The 27,455-nt window shown below is 44.3% G+C and overlaps 1 protein-coding gene across 1 annotated transcript in view; it reads left to right on the forward strand.

Moving 5' to 3' along the window:
* The window catches only part of LOC134225617 (uncharacterized), a 31,298-nt gene extending 4,688 nt beyond the window's left edge, over window positions 1–26,610 (forward strand). Inside the window, exon 2 of the mRNA XM_062705824.1 lies at window positions 26,273–26,610. Within this exon, the coding sequence (XP_062561808.1) occupies window positions 26,273–26,343 (71 nt within the window). The 3' untranslated portion in view covers window positions 26,344–26,610. The remainder of the gene's footprint in view (window positions 1–26,272) is intronic.
* Window positions 26,611–27,455: the final 845 nt, after the last annotated feature.

The following is a 27,455-nucleotide window of genomic DNA, read 5'->3' on the forward strand; positions in this document are numbered from 1 at the left end:
CAACCTGAGTTTTATTCTAATGACTGATCTCAAAAATTTATGTAGGCGCACAAAACTGTGTAAGGCACCAGGACGAGGTCACCAACCCCGCTCGCATCCACATATGCACCTGGGTACTGGTCAGTGGAAAATTCATTCAATTGTAGATTCAAATATTTATCTCAAAAATTTATGTAGGCGCACAAAACTGTGTAAAGCACAGGACGAGGTCACCAACCCGCTCGCATCCACATATGCACCTGGGTACTGGTCAATGTAAAATTCATTCAATTGTAGATTCAAATATCAACTGAGTTTTATTCTAATGACTGATCTCAAAATTTATGTAGGCGCATAAAACTGTGTAAGGCACCAGGACGAGGTCACCAACCCTGCTCGCATCCACATATGCACCTGGGTACTGGTCAGTGGAAAATTCATTCAATTGTAGATTCAAATATTTATCTCAAAATTTATGTAGGCGCACAAAACTGTGTAAGGCACCAGGACGAGGTCACCAACCCCGCTCGCATCCACATATGCACCTGGGTACTGGTCAGTGGAAAATTCATTCAATTGTAGATTCAAATATCAACCTGAGTTTTATTCTAATGACTGATCTCAAAAATTTATGTAGGCGCATAAAACGTGTAAGGCACCAGGACGAGGTCACCAACCCGCTCGCATCCACATATGCACCTGGGTACTGGTCAGTGGAAAATTCATTCAATTGTAGATTCAAATATTTATCTCAAAAATTTATGTAGGCGCATAAACTGTGTAAGGCACCAGGACGAGGTCACCAACCCCGCCTGCATCCACATATGCACCTGTACTGGTCAGTGGAAAATTCATTCAATTGTAGATTCAAATATTTATCTCAAAAATTTATGTAGGCGCAAAAACTGTGTAAGGCACCAGGACGAGGTCACCAACCCGCTCGCATCCACATATGCACCTGGGTACTGGTCAGTGGAAAATTCATTCAATTGTAGATTCAAATATTTATCTCAAAATTTATGTAGGCGCACAAAACTGTGTAAGGCACCAGGACGGTCACCAACCCTGCTCCCACATATGCACCTGGGTACTGGTCAGTGGAAAATTCATTCAATTGTAGATTCAAATATCAACCTGAGTTTTATTCTAATGATATCTCAAAAATTTATGTAGGCGCATAAAACTGTGTAAGGCACCAGGAGAGGTCACCAACCCCGCTCGCATCCACATATGCACCTGGGTACTGGTCAGTGGAAAATTCATTCAATTGTAGATTCAAATATCAACCTGAGTTTATTCTAATGACTGATCTCAAAATTTATGTAGGCGCATAAAACTGTGTAAGGCACCAGGACGAGGTCACAACCCCGCTCGCATCCACATATGCACCTGGGTACTGGTCAGTGGAAAATTCATTCAATTGTAGATTCAAATATCAACCTGAGTTTTATTCTAATGACTGATCTCAAAAATTTATGTAGGCGCATAAACTGTGTAAGGCACCAGGACGAGTCCACAACCCGCTCGCATCCACATATGCACCTGGGTACTCAGTGGAAAATTCATTCAATTGTAGATTCAAAGTTTTATTCTAATGACTGATCTCAAAAAGTGCAAACTGTGTAGGCACCAGGACGAGGTCACCAACCCGCTCGCATCCACATATGCACCTGGGTACTGTCAGTGGAAAATTCATTCAATTGTAGATTCAAATATCAACCTGAGTTTTATTCTAATGACTGATCTCAATTTATGTAGGCGCATAAAACTGTGTAAGGCACCAGGAGAGGTCACCAACCCCTCCGCATCCACATATGCACTGGGTACTGGCTCAGTGGAAAATTCATTCAATTGTAGATTCAAAGTTTTATTCTAATGACTGATCTCAAAAATTTAAGTAGGCGCACAAAACTGTGTAAGGCACCAGGACGAGGTCACAACCCGCTCGCATCCACATATGCACTGGTACTGGTCAGTGAAAATTCATTCAATTGTAGATTCAAATATCAACCTGAGTTTTATTCTAATGACTGATCTCAAAATTTATGTAGGCACAAAACTGTGTAAGGCACCAGGACGAGGTCACAACCCCGCTCGCATCCACATATGCACCTGGGTACTGCTCAGTGGAAAATTCATTCAATTGTAGATTCAAATATCAACCTGAGTTTTATTCTAATGACTGATCTCAAAAATTTATGTAGGCGCATAAAACGTGTAAGGCAAAGGACGAGGTCACCAACCCCGCTCGCATCCACATATGCACCTGGGTACTGGCAGTGGAAAACATTCAATGAGATTCAAAGTTTTATTCTAATGACTGATCTCAAAATTTATGTAGGCGCACAAAACTGTGTGACCAGGACGAGGTCACCAACCCGCTCGCATCCACATATGCACCTGGGTACTGGTCAGTGGAAAATTCATTCAATTGTAGATTCAAATATTTATCTCAAAAATTTATGTAGGCGCACAAACTGTGTAAGGCACCAGGACGAGGTCACCAACCCGCTCATCCACATATGCACCTGGGTACTGGTCAATGTAAATTCATTCAATTGTAGATTCAAATATCAACCTGAGTTTTATTCTAATGACTGATCTCAAAATTTATGTAGGCGCATAAAACTGTGTAAGGCACCAGGACGAGGTCACCAACCCCGCTCGCATCCACATATGCACCTGGGCATGGTCAGTGGAAAATCTATTCAATTGTAGATTCAAATATTTATCTCAAAAATTTATGTAGGCGCACAAACTGTGTAAGGCACCAGGACGAGGTCACCAACCCTGCTCGCATCCACATATGCACCTGGACTGGTCAGTGGAAAATTCATTCAATTGTAGATTCAAATATCAACCTGAGTTTTATTCTAATGACTGATCTCAAAAATGTAGGCGCATAAAACTGTGTAAGGCACCAGGACGAGGTCACAACCCCGCCTGCATCCACATATGCACCTGGGTACTGGTCAGTGGAAAATTCATTCAATTGTAGATTCAAATATTTATCTCAAAAATTTATGTAGGCGCACAAACTGTGTAAGGCACCAGGACGAGGTATCCAACCCCGCTCGCATCCACATATGCACCTGGGTACTGGTCAGTGGAAAATCTCAATTGTAGATTCAAATATTTATCTCAAAAATTTATGTAGGCGCACAAAACGTGTAAGGCACCAGGACGAGGTCACAACCCCGCTCGCATCCACATAGCACCTGGGTACTGGTCAGTGGAAAATTCATTCAATTGTAGATTCAAATATCAACCTGAGTTTTATTCTAATGACTGATCTCAAAATTTATGTAGGCGCATAAACTGTGTAAGGCACCAGGACGAGGTCACCAACCCTGCTCATCCACATATGCACCTGGGTACTGCTCAGTGGAAAATTCATTCAATTGTAGATTCAAAGTTTTACTAATGACTGATCTCAAAATTTATGTAGGCGCATAAACGTGTAAGGCACCAGGACGAGGTCACCAACCCTGCCTGCATCCACATATGCACCTGGGTACTCAGTGGAAAATTCATTCAATTGTAGATTCAAATATTTATCTCAAAAATTTATGTAGGCGCACAAAACTGTGTAAGGCACCAGGACGAGGTCACCAACCCCGCTCGCATCCACATATGCACCTGGGTACTGGCAGTGGAAAATTCATTCAATTGTAGATTCAAATATCAACCTGAGTTTTATTCTAATGACTGATCTCAAAATTTATGTAGGCGCATAAAACTGTGTAAGGCACCAGGACGAGGTCACAACCCTGCCTGCATCCACATATGCACCTGGGTACTGCTCAGTGGAAAATTCATTCAATTGTAGATTCAAAGTTTTATTCTAATGACTGATCTCAAAAATTTATGTAGGCGCACAAACTGTGTAAGGCACCAGGACGAGGTCACCAACCCGCCTGCATCCACATATGCACCTGGGTACTGGTCAGTGGAAAATTCATTCATAGATTCAAATATCAACCTGAGTTTTATTCTATGACTGATCTCAAAAATTTATGTAGGCGCATAAAACTGTGTAAGGCACCAGGACGAGGCACCAACCCTGCCTGCATCCACATATGCACCTGGGTACTGGCAGTGGAAAATTCATTCAATTGTAGATTCAAATATTTATCTCTCAAAATTTATGTAGGCGCACAAACTGTGTAAGGCACCAGGACGAGGTCACAACCCCGCTCGCATCCACATATGCACCTGGGTACTGGTCAGTGAAAATTCATTCAATTGTAGATTCTAATGACTGATCTCAAAAATTTATGTAGGCGCATAAAACTGTGTAAGGCACCAGGACGAGGTCACCAACCCCGCTCGCATCCACATATGCACCTGGGTACTGCTCAGTGGAAAATTCATTCAATTGTAGATTCAAATATCAACCTGAGTTTTATTCTAATGACTGATCTCAAAAATTTATGTAGGCGCATAAAACTGTGTAAGGCACCAGGACGAGGTCACCAACCCTGCTCGCATCCACATATGCACCTGGGTACTGCTCAGTGGAAAATTCATTCAATTGTAGATTCAAATATCAACCTGAGTTTTATTCTAATGACTGATCTCGAAAATTGATGTAAGCGCATAAAATTGTGTAAGGCATCAGGTCGAGGTCACCAACCCCGCTCGCATCCACATATGCACCTGGGTACTGGTCAGTGGAAAATTCATTAAATTGTAGATTCAAATATCAACCTGAGTTTTATTCTAATGACTGATCTCAAAAATTGATGCAATCGCTTAAAACTGTGTAAGGCACCAGGTCGAGGTCATCAACCCCGCTCGCATCCACATATGCACCTGGGTACTGGTCAGTGGAAAATTCATTCAATTGTAGATTCAAATATCAACCTGAGTTTTATTCTAATGACTGATCTCAAAAATTGATGTAAGCGCATAAAACTGTGTAAGGCACCAGGTCGAGGTCATCAACCTCGCTCGCATCCACATATGCACCTGGGTACTGGTCAGTGGAAAATTCATTCAATTGTAGATTCAAATATCAACCTGAGTTTTATTCTAATGACTGATCTCAAAATTTATGTAGGCGCATAAAACTGTGTAAGGCACCAGGACGAGGTCACCAACCCGCTCGCATCCACATATGCACCTGGGTGCTACTCAGTGGAAAATTCATTCAATTGTAGATTCAAATATCAACCTGAGTTTTATTCTAATGACTGATCTCAAAAATTTATGTAGGCGCATAAACTGTGTAAGGCACCAGGTCAAGGTCATCAACCCCGCTCGCATCCACATATGCACCTGGGTACTGGTCAGTGGAAAATTCATTCAATTGTAGATTCAAATATCAACCTGAGTTTTATTCTAATGACTGATCTCAAAAATTGATGTAAGCGCATAAAACTGTGTAAGGCACCAGGTCGCTCGCATCCACATATGCACCTGGGTACTGGTCAGTGGAAAATTCATTCAATTGTAGATTCAAATATCAACCTGAGTTTTATTCTAATGACTGATCTCAAAAATTGATGTAAGCGCATAAAACTGTGTAAGGCACCAGGTCGAGGTCATCAACCCCTCTCGCATCCACATATGCACCTGGGTACTGGTCAGTGGAAAATTCATTAAATTGTAGATTCAAATATCAACCTGAGTTTTATTCTAATGACTGATCTCAAAAATTTATGTAGGCGCATAAAACTGTGTAAGGCACCAGGACGAGGTCACCAACCCCGCTCGCATCCACATATGCACCTGGGTACTGGTCAGTGGAAAATTCATTCAATTGTAGATTCAAAGTTTTATTCTAATGACTGATCTCAAAAATTATGTAGGCGCACAAAACTGTGTAAGGCACCAGGACGAGGTCACCAACCCGCTCGCATCCACATATGCACCTGGGTACTGGTCAGTGGAAAATTCATTCAATTGTAGATTCAAATATCAACCTGAGTTTTATTCTAATGACTGATCTCAAAAATTGATGTAAGCGCATAAAACTGTGTAAGGCATCAGGTCGAGGTCACAAACCCCGCTCGCATCCACATATGCACCTGGGTACTGGTCAGTGGAAAATTCATTCAATTGTAGATTCAAATATCAACCTGAGTTTTATTCTAATGACTGATCTCAAAAATTGATGTAAGCGCTTAAAACTGTGTAAGGCACCAGGTCGAGGTCATCAACCTCGCTCGCATCCACATATGCACCTGGGTACTGGTCAGTGGAAAATTCATTCAATTGTAGATTCAAATATCAACCTGAGTTTTATTCTAATGACTGATCTCGAAAATTGATGTAAGCGCATAAAATTGTGTAAGGCATCAGGTCGAGGTCACCAACCCCGCTCGCATCCACATATGCACCTGGGTACTGGTCAGTGGAAAATTCATTAAATTGTAGATTCAAAGTTTTATTCCTAATGACTGATCTCAAAATTTATGTAGGCGCATAAAACTGTGTAAGGCACCAGGACGAGGTCACCAACCCCGCTCGCATCCACATATGCACCTGGGTACTGGTCAGTGGAAAATTCATTCAATTGTAGATTCAAATATTTATCGCAAAAATTTATGTAGGCGCACAAAACTGTGTAAGGCACCAGGACGAGGTCACCAACCCCGCTCGCATCCACATATGCACCTGGGTACTGCTCAGTGGAAAATTCATTCAATTGTAGATTCAAATATCAACCAGAGTTTTATTCTAATGACTGATCTCAAAAAATTTATGTAGGCGCATAAAACTGTGTAAGGCACCAGGACGAGGTCACCAACCCCGCTCGCATCCACATATGCACCTGGGTACTGCTCAGTGGAAAATTCATTCAATTGTAGATTCAAAGTTTTATTCTAATGACTGATCTCAAAAATTTATGTAGGCGCACAAAACTGTGTAAGGCACCAGGACGAGGTCACCAACCCCGCTCGCATCCACATATGCACCTGGGTACTGGTCAGTGGAAAATTCATTCAATTGTAGATTCAAATATTTATCTCAACATCTTATGTAGGCGCACAAAACTGTGTAAGGCACCAGGACGAGGTCACCAACCCCGCTCGCATCCACATATGCACCTGGGTACTGCTCAGTGGAAAATTCATTCAATTGTAGATTCAAATATCAACCTGAGTTTTATTCTAATGACTGATCTCAAAAATTTATGTAGGCGCATAAAACTGTGTAAGGCACCAGGACGAGGTCACCAACCCCGCTCGCATCCACATATGCACCTGGGTACTGGTCAGTGGAAAATTCATTCAATTGTAGATTCAAATATTTATCTCAAAAATTTATGTAGGCGCACAAAACTGTGTAAGGCACCAGGACGAGGTCACCAACCCCGCTCGCATCCACATATGCACCTGGGTACTGGTCAGTGGAAAATTCATTCAATTGTAGATTCAAATATTTATCTCAAAAATTTATGTAGGCGCACAAAACTGTGTAAGGCACCAGGACGAGGTCACCAACCCTGCTCGCATCCACATATGCACCTGGGTACTGGTCAGTGGAAAATTCATTCAATTGTAGATTCAAAGTATTATTCTAATGACTGATCTCAAAAATTGATGTAAGCGCTTAAAACTGTGTAAGGCACCAGGTCGAGGTCATCAACCTCGCTCGCATCCACATATGCACCTGGGTACTGGTCAGTGTAAAATTCATTCAATTGTAGATTCAAATATCAACCTGAGTTTTATTCTAATGACTGATCTCAAAAATTGATGTAAGCGCATAAAACTGTGTAAGGCACCAGGTCGAGGTCATCAACCTCGCTCGCATCCACATATGCACCTGGGTACTGGTCAGTGTAAAATTCATTCAATTGTAGATTTAAATATCAACCTGAGTTTTATTCTAATGACTGATCTCAAAATTTATGTAGGCGCATAAAACTGTGTAAGGCACCAGGACGAGGTCACCAACCCTGCTCGCATCCACATATGCACCTGGGTACTGGTCAGTGGAAAATTCATTCAATTGTAGATTCAAAGTTTTATTCTAATGACTGATCTCAAAAATTTATGTAGGCGCACAAAACTGTGTAAAGGCACCAGGACGAGGTCACCAACCCTGCCTGCATCCACATATGCACCTGGGTACTGCTCAGTGGAAAATTCATTCAATTGTAGATTCAAAGTTTTATTCTAATGACTGATCTCAAAAATTTATGTAGGCGCACAAAACTGTGTAAGGCACCAGGACGAGGTCACCAACCCCGCTCGCATCCACATATGCACCTGGGTACTGGTCAGTGGAAAATTCATTCAATTGTAGATTCAAATATCAACCTGAGTTTTATTCTAATGACTGATCTCAAAAATTTATGTAGGCGCATAAAACTGTGTAAGGCACCAGGACGAGGTCACCAACCCCGCTCGCATCCACATATGCACCTGGGTACTGCTCAGTGGAAAATTCATTCAATTGTAGATTCAAAGTTTTATTCTAATGACTGATCTCAAAAATTTATGTAGGCGCACAAAACTGTGTAAGGCACCAGGACGAGGTCACCAACCCCGCTCGCATCCACATATGCACCTGGGTACTGGTCAGTGGAAAATTCATTCAATTGTAGATTCAAAGTTTTATTCTAATGACTGATCTCAAAAATTTATGTAGGCGCACAAAACTGTGTAAGGCACCAGGACGAGGTCACCAACCCCTGCTCGCATCCACATATGCACCTGGGTACTGGTCAGTGGAAAATTCATTCAATTGTAGATTCAAATATCAACCTGAGTTTTATTCTAATGACTGATCTCAAAAATTTATGTAGGCGCATAAAACTGTGTAAGGCACCAGGACGAGGTCACCAACCCGCTCGCATCCACATATGCACCTGGGTACTGCTCAGTGGAAAATTCATTCAATTGTAGATTCAAAGTTTTATTCTAATGACTGATCTCAAAAATTTATGTAGGCGCACAAAACTGTGTAAGGCACCAGGACGAGGTCACCAACCCTGCTCGCATCCACATATGCACCTGGGTACTGGTCAGTGGAAAATTCATTCAATTGTAGATTCAAAGTTTTATTCTAATGACTGATCTCAAAATTTATGTAGGCGCATAAAACTGTGTAAGGCACCAGGACGAGGTCACCAACCCTGCTCGCATCCACATATGCACCTGGGTACTGGTCAGTGGAAAATTCATTCAATTGTAGATTCAAAGTTTTATTCTAATGACTGATCTCAAAAATTTATGTAGGCGCACAAAACTGTGTAAGGCACCAGGACGAGGTCACCAACCCTGCTCGCATCCACATATGCACCTGGGTACTGGTCAGTGGAAAATTCATTCAATTGTAGATTCAAATATTTATCTCAAAAATTTATGTAAGCGCATAAAACTGTGTAAGGCACCAGGTCGAGGTCATCAACCTCGCTCGCATCCACATATGCACCTGGGTACTGGTCAGTGGAAAATTCATTCAATTGTAGATTCAAATATCAACCTGAGTTTTATTCTAATGACTGATCTCAAAAATTTATGTAGGCGCATAAAACTGTGTAAGGCACCAGGACGAGGTCACCAACCCCGCTCGCATCCACATATGCACCTGGGTACTGCTCAGTGGAAAATTCATTCAATTGTAGATTCAAAGTTTTATTCTAATGACTGATCTCAAAAATTTATGTAGGCGCATAAAACTGTGTAAGGCACCAGGACGAGGTCACCAACCCCGCTCGCATCCACATATGCACCTGGGTACTGGTCAGTGGAAAATTCATTCAATTGTAGATTCAAATATTTATCTCAAAAATTTATGTAGGCGCACAAAACTGTGTAAGGCACCAGGACGAGGTCACCAACCCCGCTCGCATCCACATATGCACCTGGGTACTGCTCAGTGGAAAATTCATTCAATTGTAGATTCAAATATCAACCTGAGTTTTATTCTAATGACTGATCTCAAAAATTTATGTAGGCGCATAAAACTGTGTAAGGCACCAGGACGAGGTCACCAACCCTGCTCGCATCCACATATGCACCTGGGTACTGCTCAGTGGAAAATTCATTCAATTGTAGATTCAAAGTTTTATTCTAATGACTGATCTCAAAAATTTATGTAGGCGCACAAAACTGTGTAAGGCACCAGGACGAGGTCACCAACCCCGCTCGCATCCACATATGCACCTGGGTACTGGTCAGTGGAAAATTCATTCAATTGTAGATTCAAAGTTTTATTCTAATGACTGATCTCAAAAATTTATGTAGGCGCACAAAACTGTGTAAGGCACCAGGACGAGGTCACCAACCCCGCTCGCATCCACATATGCACCTGGGTACTGGTCAGTGGAAAATTCATTCAATTGTAGATTCAAATATCAACCTGAGTTTTATTCTAATGACTGATCTCAAAAATTTATGTAGGCGCATAAAACTGTGTAAGGCACCAGGACGAGGTCACCAACCCCTGCTCGCATCCACATATGCACCTGGGTACTGGTCAGTGGAAAATTCATTCAATTGTAGATTCAAATATTTATCTCAAAAATTTATGTAGGCGCACAAAACTGTGTAAGGCACCAGGACGAGGTCACCAACCCCGCTCGCATCCACATATGCACCTGGGTACTGGTCAGTGGAAAATTCATTCAATTGTAGATTCAAATATCAACCTGAGTTTTATTCTAATGACTGATCTCAAAAATTGATGTAAGCGCATAAAATTGTGTAAGGCATCAGGTCGAGGTCACCAACCCTGCTCGCATCCACATATGCACCTGGGTACTGGTCAGTGGAAAATTCATTCAATTGTAGATTCAAATATTTATCTCAAAAATTTATGTAGGCGCACAAAACTGTGTAAGGCACCAGGACGAGGTCACCAACCCTGCTCGCATCCACATATGCACCTGGGTACTGGTCAGTGGAAAATTCATTCAATTGTAGATTCAAATATCAACCTGAGTTTTATTCTAATGACTGATCTCAAAAATTTATGTAGGCGCATAAAACTGTGTAAGGCACCAGGACGAGGTCACCAACCCTGCTCGCATCCACATATGCACCTGGGTACTGCTCAGTGGAAAATTCATTCAATTGTAGATTCAAAGTTTTATTCTAATGACTGATCTCAAAAATTTATGTAGGCGCACAAAACTGTGTAAGGCACCAGGACGAGGTCACCAACCCTGCTCGCATCCACATATGCACCTGGGTACTGGTCAGTGGAAAATTCATTCAATTGTAGATTCAAATATCAACCTGAGTTTTATTCTAATGACTGATCTCAAAAATTTATGTAGGCGCATAAAACTGTGTAAGGCACCAGGACGAGGTCACCAACCCCGCTCGCATCCACATATGCACCTGGGTACTGGTCAGTGGAAAATTCATTCAATTGTAGATTCAAATATTTATCTCAAAAATTTATGTAGGCGCACAAAACTGTGTAAGGCACCAGGACGAGGTCACCAACCCCGCTCGCATCCACATATGCACCTGGGTACTGCTCAGTGGAAAATTCATTCAATTGTAGATTCAAAGTTTTATTCTAATGACTGATCTCAAAAATTTATGTAGGCGCACAAAACTGTGTAAGGCACCAGGACGAGGTCACCAACCCCGCTCGCATCCACATATGCACCTGGGTACTGGTCAGTGGAAAATTCATTCAATTGTAGATTCAAAGTTTTATTCCAATGACTGATCTCAAAAATTTATGTAGGCGCACAAAACTGTGTAAGGCACCAGGACGAGGTCACCAACCCCGCTCGCATCCACATATGCACCTGGGTACTGGTCAGTGTAAAATTCATTCAATTGTAGATTCAAATATCAACCTGAGTTTTATTCTAATGACTGATCTCAAAAATTTATGTAGGCGCACAAAACTGTGTAAAGCACCAGGACGAGGTCACCAACCCCGCTCGCATCCACATATGCACCTGGGTACTGGTCAGTGGAAAATTCATTCAATTGTAGATTCAAATATTTATCTCAAAAATTTATGTAGGCGCACAAAACTGTGTAAGGCACCAGGACGAGGTCACCAACCCCGCTAGCATCCACATATGCACCTGGGTACTGGTCAGTGTAAAATTCATTCAATTGTAGATTCAAATATCAACCTGAGTTTTATTCTAATGACTGATCTCAAAAATTTATGTAGGCGCACAAAACTGTGTAAAGCACCAGGACGAGGTCACCAACCCCGCTCGCATCCACATATGCACCTGGGTACTGGTCAGTGGAAAATTCATTCAATTGTAGATTCAAATATTTATCTCAAAAATTTATGTAGGCGCACAAAACTGTGTAAGGCACCAGGACGAGGTCACCAACCCCGCTCGCATCCACATATGCACCTGGGTACTGGTCAGTGGAAAATACATTCAATTGTAGATTCAAATATCAACCTGAGTTTTATTCTAATGACTGATCTCAAAAATTTATGTAGGCGCATAAAACTGTGTAAGGCACCAGGACGAGGTCACCAACCTCGCTCGCATCCACATATGCACCTGGGTACTGGTCAGTGGAAAATTCATTCAATTGTAGATTCAAAGTTTTATTCTAATGACTGATCTCAAAAATTTATGTAGGCGCACAAAACTGTGTAAGGCACCAGGACGAGGTCACCAACCCTGCTCGCATCCACATATGCACCTGGGTACTGGTCAGTGGAAAATTCATTCAATTGTAGATTCAAATATCAACCTGAGTTTTATTCTAATGACTGATCTCAAAAATTTATGTAGGCGCATAAAACTGTGTAAGGCACCAGGACGAGGTCACCAACCCCGCTCGCATCCACATATGCACCTGGGTACTGGTCAGTGGAAAATTCATTCAATTGTAGATTCAAATATCAACCTGAGTTTTATTCTAATGACTGATCTCAAAAATTTATGTAGGCGCATAAAACTGTGTAAGGCACCAGGACGAGGTCACCAACCCCGCTCGCATCCACATATGCACCTGGGTACTGGTCAGTGGAAAATTCATTCAATTGTAGATTCAAATATTTATCTCAAAAATTTATGTAGGCGCACAAAACTGTGTAAGGCACCAGGACGAGGTCACCAACCCCGCTCGCATCCACATATGCACCTGGGTACTGCTCAGTGGAAAATTCATTCAATTGTAGATTCAAATATCAACCTGAGTTTTATTCTAATGACTGATCTCAAAAATTTATGTAGGCGCATAAAACTGTGTAAGGCACCAGGACGAGGTCACCAACCCCGCTCGCATCCACATATGCACCTGGGTACTGGTCAGTGGAAAATTCATTCAATTGTAGATTCAAATATCAACCTGAGTTTTATTCTAATGACATCGGTCGCATTTTCGGAAAAAAAATTTGTTCCGGACGGCGTTTCCCGTTCTTTTTATAATCCAAAACATCCGGATTGCATTCGGAAAATGTGCGGGAGACCTTCCCCAGTCTTTCCATGAGTGAACCCAACCAGATCGATTTGTCCCTGGCCCGGAACATCGGTCGCATTTTCGGAATGAACGACGAGAAAAAAAAACTGAAAAAAGTCCCCCGCATTTTGTAAACATTTTGTTCCGGACGGCGTTTCCCGTTCTTTTTATAATCCAAAACATCCGGATTGCATTCGGAAAATGTGCGGGAGACCTTCCCCAGTGTTTCCATGAGTGAACCCAACCAGATCGATTTGTCCCTGGCTCGGAACATCGGTCGCATTTTCGGAATGAACGACGATAAAAAAATCTGAAAAAAGTCCCCCGCATTTTGTAAACATTTTGTTCCGGACGGCGTTTTTCGTTCTTTTTATAATCCAAAACATCCGGATTGCATTCGGAAAATGTGCGAGACCTTCCCAGTGTTTCCATGAGTGAACCCATCCAGATCGATTTGTCCCTGGCCCGGAACATCGGTCGCATTTTCGGAATGAACGACGAGAAAAAAACTGAAAAAGTCCCGCATTTTGTAAACATTCTGTTCCGGACGGCGTTTCCCGTTCTGTTTATAATCCAAAACATCCGGATTGCATTCGGAAAATGTGCGGGAGACCTTCCTCAGTCTTTCCATGAGTGAACCCAACCAGATCGATTTGTCCCTGGTCCGGAACATCGGTCGCATTTTCGGAATGAACGACGAGAAAAAAAATCTGAAAAAAGTCCCCCGCATTTTGTAAACATTTTGTTCCGGACGGCGTTTCCCGTTCTGTTTATAATCCAAAACATCCGGATTGCATTCGGAAAATGTGCGGGAGACCTTCCCCAGTGTTTCCATGAGTGAACCCATCCAGATCGATTTGTCCCTGGCCCGGAACATCGGTCGCATTTCGGAATGAACGACGAGAAAAAAAAACTGAAAAAAGTCCCCGCATTTTGTAAACATTTTGTTCCGGGCGGCGTTTCCCGTTCTGTTTATAATCCAAAACATCCGGATTGCATTCGAAAAATGTGCGGGAGACTTTCCCCAGTGTTTCCATGAGCGAACCCATCCAGATCGATTTGTGCCTGGCCCGGAACATCGGTCGCATTTTCGGAATGAACGAATTTCGGAACAAGAAAAAAAAAAACTGAAAAAAGTCCCCGCATTTTGTAAACATTTTGTTCCGGACGGCGTTTCCCGTTCTTTTTATAATCCAAAACATCCGGATTGCATTCGGAAAATGTGCGGGAGACCTTCCCCAGTGTTTCCATGAGTGAACCCAACCAGATCGAACATCGGTCGCATTTTCGGAATGAACGACGAGAAAAAAATCTGAAAAAAGTACCCCGCATTTTGTAAATATTTTGTTGCGGACGGCGTTTCCCGTTCTTTTTATAATCCAAAACATACGGATTGCATTCGAAAAATGTGCGGGGGACCTTCCCCAGTCTTTCCATGAATGAACCCATCCGTCGGATAGTTCCCGACGGCGGATCTAACCTATACTCCGACAAGAAGTTCCCTGAAAGCGGGAGCTCCTCCGAAACCGGCCGTTTCACCACGTTCTGCGGCTACGCGTGGTAGCTGGCGCTGGCATTCCCATTCTTTGTCGACATATATTGTCGGCGTAGCACCAAGTTAGAATTCGGAAGTCGGGACTTCCGAACCGAACTTTCTTCCGAAGTTTTATTTGTCAAACTAATTGATGCGTTGTTTCGCGCGTCTTTAGGCGAATCCAGCGCACTACTTCCGAAGTTGTGAAAGTTGCCTGTATCTGGAGAAAAATCCAACTTCGGTATAAAAATCGGTATAAATTTATTCCGGATACACAATATATTCACCAATTCCGCGGCGGAGTACTCATGGTCCGCTATCTGTAAAGGCTGCCTGCTACTGCTCTATGCACCAACTTTGTTGCAGGATGTCGGCTATCCTGGACGTCACTCTTGCGACCGCTCTCCACTGTTCTGGGTTCTGGCACATTTTTCTGACGATGTTATCGGTGGTAGTGTCCGTTCCGTATGCTTCTAACATCGCACTCCTCTCCGTTTCGAACCGGAGACATGTGAACAGGATGTGTTCAGCCGTTTCTGTCACGTCTGGGCATTGCGAACAGGCGGGAGAAGCCCGCAGTGTCCACAGTGTCTACACAGTGTCCGAACCTGTGTAGGTACCACTTGAAGCATCCGTGACCTGTTAAGAACTGGGTCAAGCCAAAGTTTAGCTCTCCATGAGGTCTGCTAATCCATGCCGAAACACTTGGGAGTAGGCGATGGGTCCACCTTCCCTTAGCCGAGTTGTCCCACTCCCTCTGCCATTTGGCTACCGTTGATATTCCTTCGAGCGTTATCGGTACCCCTGAGGGCGTAGCATTCCTCGTCTTCCTCCACCACCAGTTTGATAGGCATCATGCCCGCGAGTACACATGCCGCTTCGCGAGATACGGTGCGATATGGGCTGATGACTCTCAGGCACATTAGCCTATGAGTACTCACCAGCTTTCGCACGTTGCAGTTTACGCTCAACGCCGATCGTAGTATTGAAACCGCCACGTTTCCTAGCAGCCTGCGCTTTCATCCTCGTTCGCCATCATCCTCGACAGTGCCGCTATCGCCGTCGACGCGCGCTTGCAGGCGTAATCGACGTGACTTTTAAAGCTCAACTTATCGTCGAGCATTACCCCCAATTGTTTCAAAGATCTTTTGGAGGTGATGTCGCAGCCTAATTGTCGCCTCGTGTACCGATTTCCGGTTGTTAACAACTATCATCTCCGTTTTATGTTGCGCCAGCTGAAGCTTCATGCTGCGCAACCATCCCTCCACTAGACTGATCGAATAGGATGCAGTCAATTCGACCTCCTCGATAGATTCTCCGTACACGGTCATGGTTACGTCATCGGCGAATCCCACTAAATTGACTCCTAGTGGGAGCTTCAACCTCAGCACGCTATCATACACCACGTTCTACAGTAATGGACCTGCCGTGATGGGGGCGCTAGCCAAGCCTTCGTCTGTCTCGTAGATCAGTACTCGATTCTGAAAGTAGCTTCCCAGAATCTTGTATAGCCCTACCGGTACTCCCAGCCGAAGCAACGAGTTCGCGATCTCCATCCAGCACGCACTGTTGAATGCATTTCGCACATCGAGTGTTATTACTGCCTAGTAACGTATACCACGCCGCTTGCATTCGATGGTGATCTTTGCGGTGTCAGCCACCGATTTAATGGCACCCAGAGTAGACCTTCCTCTCCTCCTACCTCCTACCTGTTCAGGATCAACTTCTCCAGTAGCTTCCCTACCGTGTCTATTAGACAGATTGGTCTATACGCTGAGGGGTCTCCTGGTGGCTTGCCGGGTTTCGGTAACAGGACTGTCTCTTCCATATGTCCGGGAATGTCCGCTCGTCCAGACACTTCTGCATGGCTACCCGACTAGAAGGTCATATCAAAATTATATCAACCTATGCTATTATGTTATACTAAATTTTTATAACAAAATTTGATTGAAACATGGTGCAGGATGTTGTTAAAATATCTAAATTTCTATCAAAAACTACACTACTGGAAACAAAAAACTATCAAATTTCGTTACAATTTTATCATAAAAATAACATATTTTGATAGAAATTTATAACAAAATCAGATACAAAATATATTGTGCAGTTGGAATTTTTACAGGTCGTGATAGGTCTCCAGATTGTGATCAACAATCAGAAATTTTTGTTTTTGTTCGAACAAGAATATTTTTCGAGAACATGAAACTAACAACATTACAAATAAGGCAACCTTCTCAAATTATATCAGCGTTGTGATATCTATGGCTGGGATACTTTGCTACATCTATTTTAATTGCCTACTGTTGGGCAATTCGATGTTAGGCATTTTTCAAATCATATTATGATATAATCCTGTTGCAACATTTGAAAGATAATGGCTACTGAGAACAAAATTGTATCAAAATAAGATATAAATATCACAATATGTTAAAATTGTGTTCAGTTTCTGTTATGCTCTTCTAGTCGGGTAACCTGAACATGTCCGGATTAGTCATTACGGCTGCCTTCAACACCATGTTCGGGATCCCGTTCGGACCAGGTGCTTTACTCGGGTCGAGGCACTTTGCCATCGCCATTAGCTCCTCTACCGTCACACTCGCCACTGCTTCGTTATTTGCTCCTACTCTCGCTGCTGGCGGCCAATGGGTTGGGACGTGGTACGGGAATAGTGCTTCGATTATCGTCTTCAGCCTCGTTGGACATCGTTCGGGAGGTGACAGTGCTCGTCTCTTTGGCTCGCTGCTAATCCTGTACCGGATAGCCAGATGGTCACTATGGGTGTAGCCGTCGTCGACCCTCCACTGCAAGTCACCGGCTAAACTTGGACTGAAGAATGTTACATCTATAATAGTTTCCACTCCGTTTCGCTGGAAGGTACTGCGGGAGCCGTCGTTTCCTAGTACGACGTCCAGCTTAGCTAAGGCCTCTAGTAGCGTTTGCCCTCTCCGGTTAGTAAGGCGGCTTCCCCACTCCGTCGCCCACGCATTGAAGTTTCCTGCAACGACTACTGGCTTGGGACCCGCCAGGACTGTTGTCAGCCGATCGACCATCTGGGTGAATTGCTCTATTGGCCACCAGTAGTACACTCCATTTATCTTAGCTATAACTGCACCCTCCGCTCTCGTTTTTACCACTTCCTGGATTGGAAATCTTCCCGTCATACAAATCACCGCTGATCTGGATCGGTCTGCTACCCAGTTCTAGTTATCCGCGGGGATGTGGTACGGGTCCGACAGGATAGCTACATCTATTCTCGCTTCTGCTACCGACTGCCACAGCAACTCCTGCACGGCTTCCTCGTATTAACACTCAACGGGCAAGCAGGTCCACCCATGACGTGGGTGCACATAGCGTGCACGATGCCGCTTTCTTGCACGTGTGCGCCTTATGACCTTCTTCGCCGCATCGCCTACATAGATTACTCCTATCCGGCCCTTTGCATGCCCACGATTTGTGTTCCGGTTCGAGGCAGCGGAAGCACTTATCGACTACCGGTGGTTGGTAGAGGCTGACTGGACATACTGACCAGCCAACTTTTAGCTTACCAACTTTGATCAGCTTATTAGAGTCGGTGGCCGGTAACTTCACCGTGGCAATCTGCGTCCCTTGCGATTCTCTTCGCAGGCGAATGGACGCCTTTGCTACCACCACTCCACCTTTAGCACGTCGGCGTAGCGCTCTTTCTCCGTTTTAATGAGCAGTGCCTCACCCTTCTCCCTGGCCCTCGCCAGGCGCGTGATTTCCGCTTTCACCTTCGGTTTCCTCACTACCGTTTGCCGATGATTGTCTTGGTTGGGTTGGCTTCCCTCCTCCGGTGGCCAACTGGCTCGTTTTATCCTTGCTTTCTTCTTACGCCGTTCGCCTATGTTTGCAGCTTCCGTGGGCCCGCTCTCCTGATTTGCGCTCTCCCGACGCCTTTTTGCAGGTGATGTCTGTGTGTGCGTATGTGTGTGTGTGCGCACCAAAAGTGCAAAAAGCCTAGCTCAATTTTTAGGTACATATCCTCACCGATAGACGGAAGCGGAGACAGCAGACCCGCCTTTTTCAGGAGAAGAAACGCCGCCTGGAAGAAGCGGAGTGCGAGGAGATGAAATAGCTGTGCCTTTCTCAAGATACACGCAAGTTCTATCAGAAGCTCAACGCATCCCGCAAAGGCTTCGTGCCGCGAGCCGAAATGTGCCGGGATAAGGATGGGAGCATCTTGACGGACGAACGTGTGGTGATCGAAAGGTGGAAGCAGCACTACGAGGAACATCTGAATGGCGCTGAGAGTACAGGCAGTGAAAGTCAAGGCAGCGGAGGAGATGACTACGTCAGTTCAGCGGACGATGGAAGCCAACCAGCCCCCACCTTGAGGGAAGTTAAGGATGCCATTCAAGAGCTAAAGACCAAACCCAGATTAATCCACCTAGCGGCGATGATGCCTTTCTCGTGCATCGTAAAATGTACTGAAAAAATCACATAGGAAAGGTCAAAAAAGCACTTTAGGGGGATAGATCGCATATTTTCTATCATTTTGCATGTTTTTGCACTAATTACTATGCATTCCCACCATTCTTGAAAAAAATTTTTTTTTTCGATTTTGAAAAAAATTTTCCAAGGGGGGACCCTTGGGAAAAAACAATGATTTTTCAATAATTCCGAAATGCAATGTCCGATCAGGCCAATTTTCAATAGCAAACAATGGGACCGCATTCCCCGTCGAATGCAACTTGTTGCGAGTAAATCGGGTAATGCTATGTTCCAAAAAGTGTGTCTACAAAATTTGTACACATACACACATACACACACACACATACATACATACACACAAACAGACATCACCTCAATTCGTCGAGCTGAGTCGATTGGTATATAACACTATGGGTCTCCGAGCCTTCTATCAAAAGTTTGGTTTTGGAGTGATGTTATAGCCTTTACGTATACTTAGTATACGAGAAAGGCAATAAAGCAGCTGGTAAGGATGGCATCGGAGCTGAGCTCATCAAGATGGGCCCGGAAAAGCTGGCCACTTGCCTGCACAAACTGATAGTAAGCGCATAAAACTGTGTAAGGCACCATGTCGAGGTCATCAACCCCGCTCGCATCCACATATGCACCTGGGTACTGGTCAGTGGAAAATTCATTCAATTGTAGATTCAAATACCCAACTTGAGTTTTATTCTAATGACTGATCTCAAAAATTGATGTAAGCGCATAAAACTGTGTAAGGCACCAGGTCGAGGTCATCAACCTCGCTCGCATCCACATATGCACCTGGGTACTGGTCAGTGTAAAAGTCATTTAATTGTAGATTCAAATATCAACCTGAGTTTTATTCTAGTGACTAATGAATTTCTAGAGGAACTTTTAGAGGATCACCAAGAAGAACTTCCGAAGGAACTCCTGGAAGAACTTCCGGAGGCACTCCTGGAGGAACTTCCGGAGGAGTTCCTGGAGGAACTTTTTCATGGATTCCTGAAGGAGCTTCCAGATGGATTTTTGGAGGAACTTCCGGAGAGATTCCTGGAGGAGCTTTTGGATGAATCCCTGGAGGAGCTTCTGGAGGAACTTCCGGCGAAACTTCCAGAGGAATTCCTGGAGGATCTTCCAGAGGAATTCTTGGAAGAATTTCTGGAGGAATTTCTAGAGGAACTTTTAGAGAATCTCCTAAAAGAACCTCCAAAGGAACTCATGGAAGAACTTCCAGAGGCACTCGTGGAGGAACTTCCAGAGGCACTCGTGGAGGAACTTCCAGAGGCACTCGTGGAGGAACTTCCGGAGGAGTTCCTGGAGCAACTTTTCGAGGGATTTCGAAGGAACTTCCAGAGGGATTTTTGGAGGAACTTCCGGAGGGATTCCTGGAGGAGCTTTTGGATGAATCCCTGGAAGAACTTCCGGAGGAATTCCTGGAGAAATTTTAAGAGGAATTCCTGGAGGATCTTCCCAAAATACCCAAAACCACCCCCGTGGCTATGTTTGGATCAAACATATTGTTGCATTTGAAGCGATCGAAAACTTTTTATTGAATCAAATGTGCATTTCAAGTTGTTTCAACCAGCTAAATGTTTGAGTCAAACATGGATATTATTGTTCTGGTTCGACCACTCATATAGTATTTTCTTATCAATTCTACCGATTTTCATATTCTGGTAGCATTTGACTACCAGATTTCACAATTCCAAGCGTTCATATTCCATTTACTTACCTTTCTGTACCTGAAAAGCATCCTTATCATCAATTTGTAAGCAAGAAAACATATGATTCCACTCTTGCTCTTGCTCCTCTGCTGACTTCGGACCGAACTCGAGTTTTTGTTTACTTTTGCAACAGCGAGCGAGGGGCTGCTCACTAGTGTATGTATAAAACAAACAGGGATTTTTATTTTATTATCACAAATTCTCCCTTTAAAGATAAGTAATTTGAGGTTAGAAAGGACTTAGCGAACAAAGCACTGAAACGAAGTAATAAAATTGTATTTGGTATTGTTTTACACCTCAACATAGTCCGAAAATTCAATTTCATCTAAATGACAATCATTTAATCAAAAGAAACATCCATAAATTAAGCAAAGCTGAGCTGGGAGTGTTGCGAGATGTATAACGATTCATTGATTTTTTAGAGGATTCATACAAAAAGTGTAGGAGGGGTGATGAAATGGTCAAATTTTCCGTTACGTAATTCATTTCATTTATTTAGTCTACATCTATACAGATAACACTGAATCAACAATTTGACGCCACAATACACGGTTCGAGGCCGCATCTCTCCATCCTCGAATACGCCCCACGCTCGCCAAGTCGTTCTGCACCTGGTCTGCCCATCTCGCTCGCTGCGCTCCACGTCGTCTCGTACCTGCCGGATCGGAAGCGAACACCATCTTTGCAGGGTTGCTGTCCGGCATTCTTGCAACATGCCCTGCCCATCGTACCCTTCCGGCTTTAGCTACCTTCTGGATACTGGTTTCGCCGTAGAGCTGGGCGAGCTCATGGTTCATTCTTCGCCGCCACACACCGTCTTCTTGTACACCGCCAAAGATGGTCCTAAGCACCCGTCTCTCGAATACTCCGAGTGCTTGCAAGTCCTCCTCGAGCATTGTCCATGTTTCATGTCCGTAGAGGACTACCGGTCTTATTAACGTCTTGTACATGACACATTTGGTGCGGTGGCGAATCTTTTCGACCGCAGTTTCTTCTGGAGCCCGTAGTAGGCCCGACTTCCACAGATGATGCGCCTTCGTATTTCACGACTAACGTTGTTGTCAGCCGTTAGCAAGGATCCGAGGTAGACGAATTCCTCGACCACCTCGAAGGTATCCCTGTCTATCGTAACACTGCTTCCCAGGCGGACCCTGTCGCGCTCGGTTCCACCCACAAGCATGTACTTTGTCTTTGACGCATTCACCACCAGTCCAACTTTTGTTGCTTCACGTTTCAGGCGGGGTACAGTTCTGCCACCTTTGCAAATGTTCGGCCGACAATGTCCATGTCATCCGCGAAGCAAATAAATTGACTGGATCTGTTGAAAATCGTTCCCCGGCTGTTACACCCGGCTCTCCGCATGACACCTTCTAGCGCAATGTTGAACAACAGGCACGAAAGTCCATCACCTTGTCTTAGTCCCCGGCGCGATTCGAACGAACTGGAGTGTTCGCCCGAGATCTTCACACAGTTTTGCACACCATCCACCGTTGCTTTGATCAGTCTGGTAAGCTTTCCAGGGAAGCTATTCTCGTCCATAATTTTCCATAGCTCTACGCGGTCTATACTGTCGTATGCCGCCTTGAAATCAACGAACAGATGGTGCGTTGGGACCTGGTATTCACGGCATTTTGAAGGATTTGCCGTACAGTAAAGATCTGGTCCGTTGTCGAGCGGCCGTCAACGAAGCCGGCTTGATAACTTCCCACGAACTCGTTCACTAATGGTGACAGACGACGGAAGATGATCTGGGATATCACTTTGTAGGCGGCATTAAGGATGGTGATCGCTCGAAAGTTCTCACACTCCAGTTTGTCACCTTTCTTGTAGATGGGGCATATAACCCTTCCTTCCACTCCTCCGGTAGCTGTTCGTTTTCCCAGATTCTGACTATCAGTTTGTGCAGGCAAATGGCCAGCTTTTCCGGGCCCATCTTGATGAGCTCAGCTCCGATACCATCCTTACCAGCTGCTTTATTGGTCTTTAGCTGTTGAATGGCATCCTTAACTTCTCTCAAGGTGGGGGCTGGTTGGCTTCCATCGTCCGCTGAACTGACGTAGTCATCTCCTCCGCTGCCTTGACTTTCATTGCCTGTACTCTCAGCGCCATTCAGATGTTCCTCGTAGTGCTGCTTCCACCTTTCGATCACCACACGTTCGTCCGTCAAGATGCTCCCATCCTTATCCCGGCACATTTCGGCTCGCGGCACGAAGCCTTTGCGGGATGCGTTGAGCTTCTGATAGAACTTGCGTGTATCTTGAGAACGGCACAGCTGTTCCATCTCCTCGCACTCCGCTTCTTCCAGGCGGCGTTTCTTCTCCTGAAAAAAGCGGGTCTGCTGTCTCCGCTTCCGTCTATAACGTTCCACGTTCTGCCGGGTACCTTGCTGCAGCGCGACCGCCCGCGCTGCGTCCTTCTCCTCCAGAATCTGTCTGCACTCTTCGTCGAACCAATCGTTCCGTCGACTTCGACCCATATACCCGACGTTGTTCTCCGCTGCGTCGTTAATGGCTGCTTTGACTGTATTCCAGCAGTCCTCAAGAGGGGCCCCATCGAGCTCACCCTCTTCCGGCAACGCTGCCTCGAGATGCTGCGCGTATGCAGTGGCGACATCAGGTTGCTTCAGTCGCTCTAGGTCGTACCGCGGCGGTCGTCGGTACCGAACATTGTTGATGACGGATAGTTTTGGGCGCAGTTTAACCATCACCAGATAGTGGTCAGAGTCGATGTTAGCGCCACGATAAGTCCTGACGTCGATAATGTCGGAGAAGTGCCGTCCATCAATCAGAACGTGGTCGATTTGTGATTCTGTCTGCAGTGGCGATCTCCAGGTGTACCGATACGGGAGGCTGTGTTGGAAGTAGGTGCTGCGAATGGCCATATTCTTGGAGGCGGCGAAATCAATTAGTCGTAGGCCGTTTTCGTTCGTCAGCCGGTGAGCGCTGAACTTTCCAATAGTCGGTCTAAACTCCTCCTCTTGGCCAACCTGAGCGTTCAAATCTCCTATGATGATTTTGACGTCGTGGCTTGGGCAGCTGTCGTACTCACGTTCCAGCTGCGCGTAGAATGCGTCCTTATCATCATCAGTGCTTCCGGAGTGTGGGCTATGGACGTTGATTATGCTGAAGTTGAAGAACCGGCCTTTGATCCTCAACCTGCACATTCTCTCGTTGATCGGCCACCACCCGATCACGCGCCTTTGCATGTCGCCCATCACTATGAAAGCTGTTCCCAGCTCGTGTGTGCTGCCGCAGCTCTGGTAGATGGTATGATTACCTCTAAACGTTCGCACCATCGATCCCTTCCAACAAACCTCCTGCAGCGCTACGATGCCGAATCCACGGTCCTTGAGCACATCGGCGAGTATGCGTGTGCTCCCGATGAAGTTGAGAGATTTGCAGTTCCACGAACCGAGTTTCCAATCGCTAGTCCCTTTTCGTCGCAGTGGTCTTCGCCGATGGTTCCGGTCCGTACTCTCTTGTTGATTGGTCGTTGCTTATGATTTTTTAAAGGCTGGCTTGCAGGGCCTGACACCAAACCCCCTAAATTTCCGGTGGACCATTCCTCCTTATTTCCGGTGGACCATGGTGCACAGTTTCACTTAGAGTCCCTCGCTGGCACTCGGACGATGATCAGCCGCCCCTAACATGGAGAACAGACGCTGTTGTGAGCCGATCCTGACATGGAGAACAGACGCTCAATAAGATTTGCACCTCCGGAGAGGAGCAACCCCCCCCCCCTTCCCTGTCAGCATACGACCATAGTTCCCATCGGGGTTAGTTACCCGATCTTCCCTGAGGTTGCTCGTATCCCGGCTAGCACCACGGGAAGGTAGGGATAGGAGTTGCTGGGTAAGAGGCTAAGGACCGCGAGATGGGGTCTATTTTATTCCTTCAGGTACGCGAAGTACCAATAGTACGCTTTACCCAGCATTTGCCGTGCCCGTTACGTAATTAGTGATCTTTCTTTCTTTAGTGATTCCTTTCTTCAAGCTACGGGAAACCTCGTATATTTTTACTTCTCTAGTTTTTTGTATATAATAAAAAATAAAGTTTTTTCGTATGGAAGTTCATATTTCTAGGACCCCTCTCCCTTTCAGAGTTACGTAATCTTTAGAAATGCTATAATATACTTTCAATAAACATCAATTAAATGTTATTTACTCTTATTTTTGTTAATATATACTTAAAATACATGATTGGAAAAAGGGGAATTTCTTACCGATGCGCACTCTTACACCACCGGTGGGGTAAAAGGCGTTTTGAACATGTCTTGCAATAAAGGATCTACTAAAGCGAATTACAATAATTTCAATATGTTTGCCACTGGGTAACATATAGGAAGGGTATACGAATCGTCGACATTGATATGATATGCAGAAGCTTGCATCATAAGGGCTGCATGATCGATTGAAAACTAAGTGCGTACTCTTGCCCCACTCTACTCTATTACCATTTTGGAAATAAACATGTATATTTCTGAAGCAAATGGATGAAATTTGTATCCGTGCCGGAGGAATTGCTGGAGGATCTTCCAGAGGAATTCTTAGAAGAACTTCTGGAGGAATTTCTAGAGGAACTTTTAGAGATTCTCCTAAAAGAACCTCCGAAGAAACTCCTGGAAGAACTCCTTGAGGAATTTCCGGAGAAACTCCTGGAGGAACTTGCGAAGGAGTTTCTCGAGGAACTTTTTGAGGGATTCCTGGAGGAACTTTGAGGAATTCAAGGAAGAACTTCCGGAGGAATTCCTGAAGGAACTTCCAGAGGGATTTCTGGAGGAACTTCCGGAGGGATTGCTGGACGAGCTTTTGGATGAATTCCAGGAACCATCTATTTGATATCACAGAATAATCCGATTTGGAATCCCAGAAAGGGAAAGAGGAATCCCAGGAGCCTTCCATTTGAAATTTCAGAAGGATTTTATTTGGAATCTCAGGAGGATTTGATTTAGAATTCTAGGAGGATTGTATTTGGAATTCCAGATGGATTCCCTTTAATGTCTCAGGAGCCATTTGAAAAGAAGCCTTCAATTTGAAATTTTGAGATTAGATTAGATTTAGACTTAGATCTAGAACCTATGTTTAGATTTGGAATCCCAGGAGTTTTTTTTTCGTTATTTGCATTTGGAATTTCTGCCAAAACTAGATAAAAACTTTAAGATGAAAACAACGTGAACTCCGTTATTGATCCTGCTAAATTTTTTATCCATTTTTTCAGCGGTTTCGAAGTTTCTCCGAATGCTGAAGCCTTCCGTGCCGCTCTGTATAACATCACTCCAGCGAAGGTGATCCGGAACCGAGCCCTGCAGGGAAATTGCCCAATATCCACTCGCCCAATCTGCGGAAAGTTCTGCCGTGGCCCAAGGATGACTCAGCACCTAACGACGATGACGAAAACGTGGAGAAACTTATCATCATCGGCTTGTTTAGAACTGAAGGAGATGAATCAGTTGACCGGTTCAAGGTGTATTGCCATTGCATGAGACCCGACCCCTGGAGGCGACTGGATACAAGGCGAACGCCTTCATAATAGATCAGAGCATATAGTGAGCTAAAAATGATTATATTTATTAAACCGACATGATGTATTAAATATACAAATATTTTTAAAAAAACTCAGCTAAAAACTTATTTAAGCAAGAAAACATAAAACAACTCAATGAAACAAATTTCATGTACATAACACTATTTTACGTAGCTTTTTTTCACATCGCTCCCATTACGTCGAAAAAAATTTACATCGAGAAAAAAAATCACATCGCTTCTGTTTATCACACAGCAGGCTGTCGAGTACATCGCGCAGTGTAATATTCACCAAGCGATGGAATCGACGGGTTGCATCGATTTCGATGTAATATTCAAAAACTTTTTTTGCTGTGTAGTTATTAGCTGCGAGGTTTCTAAGCTAAGTTACCATTTTTGCATTCGTATATCATGAAGCTAACATGATTATACTTTTATGCTCAGGGAAGTCGAAACAATTTCCAATCTAAAAATTGCCTAGACCGGCACCGTAAATCGAACCCAGCGCGTCTTACCGCACGACTGAGAAGGGCCCATCGTTTGCTAGTATGCCGTTGTTAAATAACAGCTTCACTCGGTTACAGTGTTATGTGAAATTTTATCTAGGTATGTGTTTTGCTCTGTTCTGTTCTCTAAACTTTCATCACTCAAAGCTTCCTCTTTATTACATTGCGCCGATTCCTTCAACCACCTATTAAGACGTTCATGTGATCGTGTTATGCTACGTACACACCAGTCAAGCAGTTCGACGAACATTGACTCCACCCCCAAGAAAACGCTTCGGTTGCTGCTTTGTTGGAACGTGTGTGAAGTTGTTCGAACAACCATTTGACAGTTGGGGGCTCGGTTGGAAAAAATTAAAACGGTTTGATTTTGGT

Source organism: Armigeres subalbatus, chromosome 3 (assembly GCF_024139115.2).
Source record: "Armigeres subalbatus isolate Guangzhou_Male chromosome 3, GZ_Asu_2, whole genome shotgun sequence".
In the NCBI taxonomy this organism is placed as follows: domain Eukaryota; kingdom Metazoa; phylum Arthropoda; class Insecta; order Diptera; family Culicidae; genus Armigeres; species Armigeres subalbatus.